This window comes from Papaver somniferum, chromosome 3, assembly GCF_003573695.1.
Source record: "Papaver somniferum cultivar HN1 chromosome 3, ASM357369v1, whole genome shotgun sequence".
Taxonomy (NCBI): domain Eukaryota; kingdom Viridiplantae; phylum Streptophyta; class Magnoliopsida; order Ranunculales; family Papaveraceae; genus Papaver; species Papaver somniferum.
In genome coordinates, this window is record NC_039360.1 from 19,890,206 (window position 1) to 19,900,989 (window position 10,784).

The 10,784-nt window shown below is 36.1% G+C and overlaps 2 protein-coding genes across 4 annotated transcripts; both read right to left on the minus strand.

The window, feature by feature from the left end:
* Window positions 1-201: 201 nt before the first annotated feature.
* On the minus strand, window positions 202-4,419 carry LOC113355451. 2 transcript variants are annotated; one of them, XM_026598309.1, is made up of 3 exons: window positions 3,354-4,419; window positions 2,138-3,076; window positions 202-461 (listed from the first exon to the last, which is right to left on the minus strand). In XM_026598309.1, exons 1-2 carry the CDS (start codon window positions 4,076-4,078, stop codon window positions 2,152-2,154), a joined length of 1,650 nt encoding a protein of 549 aa, XP_026454094.1. In that variant the 5' UTR covers window positions 4,079-4,419; the 3' UTR covers window positions 202-461; window positions 2,138-2,151. The 2 variants fall into 2 exon arrangements, with proteins under 2 accessions (XP_026454094.1, XP_026454093.1); XM_026598308.1 differs by lacking the exon at window positions 202-461 and having other exon boundaries at window positions 2,012-3,076.
* A 1,111-nt stretch (window positions 4,420-5,530) lies between these two features.
* Window positions 5,531-10,472, minus strand: LOC113355452. Of its 2 annotated transcripts, XM_026598311.1 has the most exons (8): window positions 10,431-10,472; window positions 10,199-10,281; window positions 9,845-10,104; window positions 8,678-8,885; window positions 7,633-8,210; window positions 6,583-6,790; window positions 6,110-6,321; window positions 5,531-5,848 (listed from the first exon to the last, which is right to left on the minus strand). In XM_026598311.1, the coding sequence occupies exons 2-7, from the start codon at window positions 10,230-10,232 to the stop codon at window positions 6,119-6,121; spliced, it is 1,491 nt and encodes a 496-aa protein (XP_026454096.1). In that variant the 5' UTR covers window positions 10,233-10,281; window positions 10,431-10,472; the 3' UTR covers window positions 5,531-5,848; window positions 6,110-6,118. The 2 variants fall into 2 exon arrangements, with proteins under 2 accessions (XP_026454096.1, XP_026454097.1); XM_026598312.1 differs by lacking the exon at window positions 10,431-10,472 and having other exon boundaries at window positions 10,199-10,404.
* Window positions 10,473-10,784: the final 312 nt, after the last annotated feature.

A 10,784-nucleotide genomic window follows, 5' to 3' on the forward strand; every position in this document is an offset into this window, starting at 1 on the left:
AGTTTACCGGAGCTCATAATTTGTAGGTTGAATTTGATTTATTCTATGACCAAAGACTTACTCCCTCCATTGCTGCAAAAGAGTTATTGCTGCAAGTTGTTTTTTCAATTTTGCCTATTTTTAGGCTAAAACGATAGGCCAAATCGAAAAAAAAAACTAACTCTAGAAATGGAGGGAGTAAAAGTTACTAAGCCAATTATCAAACGAAATTACTAATGCTATGACAAAAAGTTTAAGTTAACAAAATCGCTTGTGCACTACAGATTACTTACGCTTTACAAGAGAAAGAGGCCAAATCTAAGACAAGAAAGAAAAAGAAAAATGACAGCCCCAAAAAACACCATAAACTACTGTATGTACTGAGGGAGAAATTCCCCGTATGCTCTTCAGCTGGAAACAGTTAAGAGACTTTGCTTAGTTTCTCCACTCTTTCATTCCCCATCAATTCTGATTAACAGTACCTTAAACACAATTAAACAAAAAAAGAATTTAGTAATCGAAGTCAAAAAGCATTAATGTCGAACGATTTATTAAACTTATTAAAGATTCCAGGATCAAAGCGTAAGCGCAACGACATGATTTTCACCGCAGTAGATCACGTGATATAACAGCGTAGAGATCCAAAGATTAGGTGCTAAATAACAAAGTGTTCAAGTGAGCGTGTTCAAAGGTGTTTACAACTTTAGATAATCCTTTTCTTAAACTAATCAACAAAGAAATATGGATGTTAATAACCCAACATAACATAAACATATGTTAATAAACTATTACTGTTACTTTTATCAAGTTGAACATACACAATCCATAGGTGATAAAATCCAAAAATTCTGGTTAGGAACCCTAACCAGAGTCTCATTCAGAAACACTAAAGAAAGAAAAAAGGCCACTAAAGCAAAATATTCTTAGATGGGAAAAGAGATGCTGAGTTTTTCATAGTTTATATGTAAAAAGATGGGAAAATGACTGACACCCGTTTCCAACTTGTCTGTATAATTTGATATCTCAATGTTACATAAAGCAGGGTGTGCATAATTGATACAAATATGACGAAAATGACACTATTACAAAAGACTCCAAGAGAAACAACCTCTGTTCTAGGTTTACTATTTAATCATGGTCCCCTTTATGAGTAGTTGTTGTAGACTAGTACAGCAGTAGTATGATTTAGAGAAAGGCATAAATCTTCATAGTTTTTGGGAGTTATTCCCATTTGATAACTTTTATAGCTGTCAATATGGCAGAAGAATCCATACATTACTTGCAGAAAGCTTATGGACAGAAATTTCAACCCAACTTCTTTGTAGTATTGTGCATAACTGCATATGCAACTTATTTATACACCAAAATACGCAGACAAAGGCAAGCCCCTTCCTACACATTGTTTACTTGTTTAGATGAATTGAATAAGGCGGATAATTCAGTCACTGACATATCTACTTATCATGTATATACATCTCTTCAAACTTAACGAACACGGATAATTCAGTCACTGATACATTCTCTAAAATTTTAAAACTTAACGAACGGATAAATGTGAAGTCTAGTAAGATACTGAACGAGATCAAATAACCCTTGGGTCATCTCACATCAATCTGGTGAAATATGTAATAATAGTTGAGGTAACTTTTGGTGTACTGGGTAAAAACCAATAAAGAATTTCATTATTTACTAGGAGTTGGGTAGTGAACTAGTGATATGCTTTTAATGTAAAGGCCACGTGAAAGGCTTTTATGGGGTCTAGTGGTTATATTGGTGCTTGGTCCACCCAGTAAATGGCCAGAGATGTAAGTGTTTTCCTTCATTTCTTTTTCTCTGGATCGAGGTGAAAATCAGGTCAAATGAAATGGTTTTAGGAAGTGGGGATTCAAGTTAATTGAACGAGAGCCCATTTTGTGGGTCAGTTTAGGACAATAATTCAATAGTGTTCATGTGCAATGTAGTGCTCTAGTGGAAACTTGGGAATTGGGTGGGCATCCGATTCCATGAGAGAACATTAGATTGTCAGGCAAAGGAATCTATCTAACAAACATATGAATCCAAGGTTTTATTTCATCAAAATTTATATCATACTAATTCTCTAGATACATAAAGAGTTAAAATTCATAAATACAATGATTGAGAGAAAATGGGGACTTACTTATGATCCAGTCGTCAAAATGGTAAGCTTTTAGAAGTAGAAGTTGTGGTCATAAGTGACTTGAAATGATCGGAAGGAACAAATTCCTGCGGCAGATTTGCTCTCTTGACAATCCTTCTCATGTTATTTTGCAAACTCTGCTGGACTAATTGTTTAACTGCTTTTCTTTCTTCACTCATCATATCTTGTTCTTCTTCCTCAAAAACTTGGTCTTGATTATTAAGTCCTGATGAAGACCCACCACAAATTGGTGCCGAAACTGCTCCTACTACTACACCACTATAATTATTACCCCCATCTGAAATTTGTTTTCTCTTATCAACTCTTAAGCATTCTAATATCCTCGATGCCCTTTTTTGTGCCAATGTACTACCAAGAAGTGTTAATTCAAGTAAAGACGACGCAATTCCTGCTTCAATCATCGCTTGTCTATCACCATACGCTTTATGAGCCAAAACCATCAAAATATAAGTCACTTTCTCTTGACAACCAGGTTCATCAGTCCAGTTCAATACATCGATTAAAATCGGAAACGAATCAGACGAGTTACTTATCGCTTTCCGCCCTTCTGGTGTGGATACTACATTACTCAGAATTGACAAGACTCTCTCACTAACTTCCATATCTCCAAGTAGATTCAAAATGAAATCAATGAAATCATTTTCTACGATTTCACTAATGTTTGACGGAGAAATCGACAAATTGTATATTGCTCTTAATGAGTCTTGTTTAGCTTGTGAACTACATTCCAAACTTCTCAAGGTTTTAACTAGGAAAGGAATTGCACCAGAAGTACCAATTACTTGTTTATTTGAATCCAGTGCACTTAATCCAAGGAAATTCGCCACAATTCCTTCTGATACTAATGGATTACCCGACGATTCGCCTAGAGATAACATCTTGTGAACTGCTCCTGCTTTAACAATGGCAGATTTATTCCTGTGATCAAAAAAATAAATAAAAACGTTTCAGAATCAGAGAAGACTTTACTTCATTTCAACAATGTAGATGAAAGGTCAAAAGTAAGAAGAAAAGAAAAACCGAAGTTACAACAAATTAGAGATGAAAACGTGTAATGTGATTAGTAAAGTGTAACAGTAAAAGAAGAAGAAGAGTCTGACATTTTGTTAGAAATAATTTTGACCTAAAATCATAAAAAATCACGGTAAAATTGAACAAAGAAAAATCAGAAAAATGTAGAGGAAGAGATTATTACATGTCGTTACCGATTCCAAGATTGAGAAGAGCATAAAGTGAAGCGATCTGAGAATCATGATTTGTTGAATCAAGCATTCCAATTAGAGGCGGAATAGAACCAAGCATTGCTAATGTGATTCTTGCTTCTGAATCATCTTTAGCATATCTTCTAACATCTAATGCTGCTTCCAATTGTTGTTTTGATTTTAATCCATCTTCTAATTCATCCTCTAATACTACAGATTGTAATTTCTTGACTACATTTTGTAATTCCTCAAATACTTTAATCTTCTTAATCGCTTCTACTTCCTCCGTCTCCGTTTCTGTTTTCTCTTCTTCTAATACAATCTCTGATGATGATGTACTTGTAGTGGCAGTAGCAGTAGTTGTCTGAGATAAGTTCAAAATATCTGATAATGTCTCTGATCCACTCTTTATAAACACTACCTCTTCTGGTACTATTTCCTTCCTCTTTATAATCGCTTCTACCTCCTCTGCAACTATTTCCTTCTCCGGTACTGTTTTCTTCTTCTCCTCTTCTACTAGCTGTGGTTGCGGTTGTTCTTCAATGTCTGAATCTACTTCATATCTATGGCGGGAAATACCACATCTCATACTATCTAATATTTTCCTTCTAAATGCAACACCAGAAAATGCAGACCATAATTTCCCTCCTCCATGTCTATCTGCAACTAAAGATCCGCCAACACTGCTATGACTCCGATGATGAAATAATTTCACCATTAATTATTCAATCGATGATTCCTTACTACATTGAGTATCAAAAATGTTGATGATGATTCAGATTCATAAAAACAAACTATTAGGGTTTATAATTCCAATGATCTGATCAAACAGAAAAACAAATAAATAAGAGAGAGAAATGAAAGAAAAAAAATGAGAAAAATGAAAATGAGCTTGTTGAAGAAGCAGCAGCAGCAGGAGGTGTCTACGAGGAGTCTAAACTGGTACTACAGTACTAGTACCGAGCGAGCGTGCTCCTTATTTACTCCTCCTCCTTCCTCCCTAGAGAGTACAGAGAGAGATTTTTCACCCTTTTTTTTTTCTTTTTTCCAATTCTTCTTATTCTTCGATTCTTTCGTTGTTTACAGCTCATCAGAATTGAAAGCTCGAATTTCAATACCCCATACTTATTTATTAGTATAGTATATTTACATTTATGATGAATACACTAATTATAGCCGGGAGTATTTTAGTTATTATACTCACGCTGTTTATGGACCGTTGGTTGGTTATTGATGAGAAATGATGATGGTGGTGGAGGCGATGATCCCATCATGCGGGGATTAAAATAAGGAAAAGAAGAGGGGTTTATGAATAGATTTGATCTGATTTGATCTGATGAGGAGGAGGATATATTGGAGTTGGTAGATCCGATTTTGGTGTCTTGTGTGGTACGAGTACTAATTAAATAGACGGTGGGGATCGTGACCGAAAGTGGAGGAAGGGTGGTGGTGCGTATTTAATGTCTGAATGAGCCATGATGGTGAATGAATGTAACGGCATCGGACCAGATTAGATTTGGATTTGGGCTTTCCGACCAGTCAACAGCATAGGATGCTTATCGGCCACCGACACACGCCCCCAAAATTTTACTGTGTGTTGCAAAGTCCAGACTCCAGGCTTCCAGACAAGTGACAACTAAATTTAGGGGTATTTCGGCTATTCAGGGGCATATTTTCTTAGCAATCCGCATTTCATGAGGTGTTTGCATTTTGTACCACTTCTAAAAATCCAATTATTTTATAGTTCAATCCATTTTTCTTAAATTAAAATGAGAAAGTAATAGTACATCTTTTCAAGAAAGCGGAATTAAAATTAATTTATTTATCTTTTAAAAATTAAAAATATGGATGTAATATTTTTCTTTTTTTTTTGACCAAACGTGTTCTTATTTTTAAATCTGACTTGTGCTTCAAAAAATAATGATCAGACTTTGCTGCGTATGCACCACATTTTTCACATAATAGACATGACTTGGTCACCGTAGGGAGGTACAATTGTACCAAAAACATTTACTGTAATTTGCTTTGGACCACCATGAAATTAAGCATAAATGCAGGTGTATGTTTGTTACAGTGGCATAACTAAGATATTTCCATTTTAACTTACTTCACATTTGAAGGATGCAGTAAAAAAACTAAAGGCAGAAGGGTTGGAGAAAACACTCGAGTGTGGCACAAAAGTAAAGTTTCCACATTTTCTTATAAGAAGTGTCACATACTGCCTCCTTAAGTTAACCAGCAACAGCTGTAACACAAATTAGAACCAGACAACCTAGGACATGATTACATAATGCTATGACATCTTAATATAAACAAAACAAAGATTACAACACTAGGTGACAACAGATGCCTAATGCATACACTTACCCTTTGAACACGCCAAGATTATACTAGCACTTTTGAACAAGAAGAACGCTCTAGAAGATAAGAGTACGTACGTCTCGGAAAAAAAACTACAGAAGGTTGAGTTGAAAGAGTAATATGTAACCTGCAAATAAAAAGACAAATAAACAGTTATCACTGGAAAAGCTTTTCGTGCAGAAACCAGCACATTCATATGAAAGATGTGTGACTAAGTTGGAGCAGATAAAAGTAAATGCATTCATTTTTTACTTTTATATAGAAACAAATAATTGCATATTAAAAGAAGGAAATTGAGTATTTATAAATTACAAGACATCTACACTGGGATAACTCAATTCAATGAAAATGAAAAGTATAAGAATGATGCTGAATAGTGTTCACTCACCAATCTGTCTTAGCACCCACCAACAGGTTGATCTAATAAGGGTGCTACATTTCCTATTGGACCAGCATTGGTCTCGAATAGAGGTTCTTCTTTCGGTTTCTTGATTTCATGAGAGGGTGAAGGGGTTGCTCCTACATCTTTACGGGGTGCATTAGACAGTCTGCTTTTAAATTTCATAATTTCTGAAAGACAAGTCCCTGGATCAGAAGTACCTGCAAAATACTCTAAATAATTAAAGCTACTGATTCTTCATTCGAAAACATAAGAAACCCAGCTGACAATTCTGGATTCAAAAGCAAACCAGTACCAAGAAAATTTCCCTCCATATGATCGTAACAACTAGACCTAAGTTTTATATTCCAGAACACAACAGTGATCTCCGTATTGAACCATAAACTCAACATATATATATATACTATCTAGGAAAGCTACTAGATATACTTATATACATAATCCAAATATACAGAATATACCTGTTATAGAATGGATAACCGTGCGAGCTGCCAACCGTTCTGCATCTTTCTTGTTTCTGGCAGCAGGACCAGCGTACGTTTTACCGTTAAACACTAAAGAAGAGACGAAGAAGGAATGAGGATCTGCTTGAGTTGTTGTATATGCAAGTACTGGATGATTCATCTTGACTGCGTACTCATTGAGAATGGATTTGTAAGATAGTGTGTCCTGGAAGGAATAAACAAAGGAGAGTAAACTAACACATCTTCGGCAAAACACAACTCGAACTTACTCATTGAGAATTATAGACATGCTCACATGCACATCATATTCTACTTGATGTGCATCTGCAAGGTTAAAAGACTCGCCTTAAATATTTCCTGATAAATAATGCACATTGCTACACCTCAGCGGGAGATGGCTCAGTGAGCTCAGCTCCATGCCCAACTGACCCTAAAATTAAAGTAGTCTTTTGAAACAAAAAAACTTCATAAGAGTCTCCTCCAACCCACATAAAAGATAAGAAAACTTAAAGACTACACAAAATAACTTTTTAAAGCTGCTGATTTGGATGGCATGTGCATGTGCAAAAAAAAAATTCAAAAAAGCTGCCCATGAGATTGTACTGATTGTAATGACCCAGCAGAAACGAGCTGTAATCTAACTTCAACTCTAAATGTCGGTTTTCCACAACCTGCCTAGGCCTTGATAGTCCTAACTGAGTCTGACTTACACTATTAATGCCAAGTTCAGGTATGAATGGATTTTAAATCGAGTTCAATGGTTTGTGTCTACTGTTCAGAATTTCATACACACGAGTTAACCCAACTGCAGCGAGAAAAGAATAAGAAAGTCTAAGTTGAGGTGGAACCGCAACTTGAGGTTGAAACTTAAACATTTAACTACTCTACTACCAACCAAAACAAATGAAAAAGGACAACCGCACATGAAGTGGAATCCACTCCCCAATTTATCCACTCGACCACTCCCCGATATTTAATCCCTTTCTTTACTTTTACACCAGTTAATCTTTAAAAAGAAGAAAAAGAAGCTTTATATTGTTCACTCACCTTTCTGTCTAAGCACCCATCCACAGGTTGATCCAATAAGGATGTCGTGTTTCCTATTCCATTGGAGGGTGTAGGTGTTGCTGTTACAACTTCAACGGGTGTCTGTGAAAATGAAGAGTTCAGAATTTCTTTCCCCTTCATCCTGGAGCCCCCAGAATTACTCCCTGGGCTTGTCACCGTCACCATCTTAGTATCCTGGATAGTCTGAGACTCCTCGGCTGCACGAGATGGATCAGAAACAGCTCTACAATGTTCACTGATTGACACAGGTTGATCCAGTAAGTGTTGCACGTTTCCTATTGGACCAGCACTCATTTCACAAGAGTTTTCCTCTCTAGGTTTCTTACATTCTGAAGGTGGGGGTGTTGATGTTACACCTTCATTAAACGTCTGGGAAGAAGGGTTCAGAATTTGTTTCCTTTTCCTTGTGGAACCCCCACAATTACACCCCGGGGTTGCCACCATTGCAGCATGACTATCTTGGATAGTCTGAGACTCCTCAAGCATACGGGACGCATTAGATAGTCTACTTTTGGATATGATAATCTCTGGAAGAGAAGTCCCTGAACCAGAAGCACCTGCAAGATACTTAAAACATTATATTGGATATCCAGACATGTGTGAACTGGAGATCGATGCTCTTAACATGTTACAGCACAATCAGGCAAACTTACTGAAAGACAATTTGAACTGAAATATTATAAGTGAAGTATCATGCTTTTAGCCTTTTCATACTAGTATACTACAGTTTATGGAGAGTCTTGAGGAGATGATTTTTAATAATCAGTTCATACGTAAGTTGTGCTCACCCTGATGGTCATTTTTTAAGGAGTTAATGATTCTTCATCGATAAAAATAAGAAATACACTCTGCCAATTTTTGCCTCAAAAGCAAACCATTATCAAGAAATTCCCTCAATATGACCACAACGATGAGCGCTAAGCTTGATATGCTCAGGGTATCTCCATATTGAATTGTAAACCCGAGCAACAGCAAGCAAAAATATGGGACTATGTATGCAGATATATTTATTCGGTTCATATACCTATTATAGAATGAATAGCCATGCGAGCTGCCAACCGTTCTGCATCTTTCTTGCTTCTGGCAGCAGGACCAGTGTAAGATTTACCATTAAACTCTAAAGAGGAGTTGAAGATGGGAAGAAGCTCTAGTTGTGTCGTTGTATACATAGGTATTGGCAGATTCAATTTGACTGCGTACTCATTGAGAATGGATTTGCAAGATACAGGGTCCTGGAAGGAACAAAGAAAGGAAAACATACTTTCATATCTTCAGCAAAACAAAACTCAAAAGAAATCAGACACTACAGTTGACATGCAACCCATACTCCACTTGAGCTGCCTGCGCAAGGCTTAGCAAATAAGCAACTCACTTTACTCCTAATAAGGCGAGCTAGATAATAAACACTGCTAGCCACGCTTTATCATGAGATGCAATAATGTGCTGCATGCCCAACTGGCCCTACAAATTAAGTAGTTTTTTGAAGAAAAAAAAACTAAACAACCTCCAATTGCAAGAGATGGAACTTATGAACTCCAGGAAACCATTCAAAACTACTTAGTTGGCCGTCGCATGTTGGAAAAAAAAAAATCATGTTAGCCATAAGATTCTACAGTTAGACATGCTAAGTTTGAACTGACTGTCAGCGGAAACAAGCTTTTAAGTTTAATCTAATTTCAATTCAAAATGTTGATCTCCATAACTTGGAAAAGCCTTGATATCTTATCCCAGTCTGACTTGCTTTATATGAACAAAGCCCAGCTCAGGCATGTGTGAAATTAGAATCGAGTTCATGGTTTGTGTCTGATGTTCAGAAAATAAGGAATTCCTAAGCGGGGATTAAAGCCATGCTCTACAGTGCTCCACCTACTACCCTGCAACTGATTGTCTCCACAATCATCTGATAGCTTTGCACCAAAACTAAACCTCCTAACAGACATAACACTTATCGAGCATAGAATGTAAATTCACAAGTAAGTAACCAGTGTAGATGTCGTCTGTCTACTAGACATAATGAATTGAAACTTGATTCCGCCCTTACCTTTAAAAACTAACTACTAGACTACTATCAATTATAAAAATAAAAGCAAGGAAAAATGCATAACAAAATTGCTTTTCAAACACATAAACATTGGAACATATCAAGAGAATTTGTATAAATTAAGCTTTAAATTAGCATGAAAACACACACCTTGTTAATAATGGCGATACTTTCTTCCTTAATCTTCTTAGCAATAGACTCTAAAGCCAGTTTTGAAGCTTCCTGTTCGGCATCTTTAGGATTTCTAAACGTATCAGCTGTCGTATAAGCTACTCCATTAACATGGACAGTACATCTATAACCTAAATTAACAGTTTCATAAACAGGTAATGGGATTGCTGATCTCTGTGTATAAGTAATCAAGTGATTCTTATACATTAATGGCTCTGGAGGTGGAGGAACACCTGAACCTGCAGCATATACATTGTGAATATCAGCAACAAAATCCAGGTGAAATTTTACTTGCACTACTAAAAAACATCAAATTGAGATTATTATTATTACCATTTGAAGAAGTGGACTGCTGATTTTGCTCCATTTCTTAGGACAGATCTCTGGCTTTGCATGCAGCAGAGAGATTACTTCTTCTGACTCCCACAAAACACAAAATTAAGATTCAGGAATATGATTGAAAACAAAATTATAAGAAATGAAATGAAACCCTAGGAGAGGATAGTGAGTGTAGAAATTAAAAGAAAAATTTATTGTTGAAGAAATAAATATCCCTAATTCTTACCTTAGATTAGAAATGAGGATGAATTTAAGGCAGCTATTTATTATTACAAAAATGAAAATGAAGGGTCTATGAGTTATATACTTGCGTGGATCGGTCGATCCTACCCGATCCAATAGTGATTTTTTATTTAGGATCGAACTTTCAGATGGTCACCAGTGACACACTGACACCAACATGAAATGTTATTCAGCCACGCACACGCATGAGCACAAAAAAAGATAATTAATACAGGGAAAGCCATTTTTATTCGAGGGAAAGCTGATTCCGGTCTAAGTTATTTGACTTCCAATCTTTATTGGATGGACTTAAAATAAGCTTTCGCCTATCAAAAAAATATTTTTAGAATTTAGTTTC

What these genes read in the sequence shown, in the direction of transcription:
- LOC113355451 (XM_026598309.1), bottom strand. Translation starts at nt 4,078, where the DNA reads ATGGTGAAATTATTTCATCATCGGAGTCATAGCAGTGTTGGCGGATCT. An exon ending in CTTGGAATCGGTAACGACAT is followed by an intron (nt 3,077 to 3,353) that starts GTAATAATCTCT and finishes TTTTGATCACAG; the next exon opens with GAATAAATCTGCCATTGTTA.
- LOC113355452 (XM_026598311.1), bottom strand. Translation starts at nt 10,232, where the DNA reads ATGGAGCAAAATCAGCAGTCCACTTCTTCAAATG. An exon ending in GTATCGCCATTATTAACAAG is followed by an intron (nt 8,886 to 9,844) that starts GTGTGTGTTTTC and finishes TGTTCCTTCCAG; the next exon opens with GACCCTGTATCTTGCAAATC. An exon ending in ATGGGTGCTTAGACAGAAAG is followed by an intron (nt 6,791 to 7,632) that starts GTGAGTGAACAA and finishes TATTCCTTCCAG; the next exon opens with GACACACTATCTTACAAATC.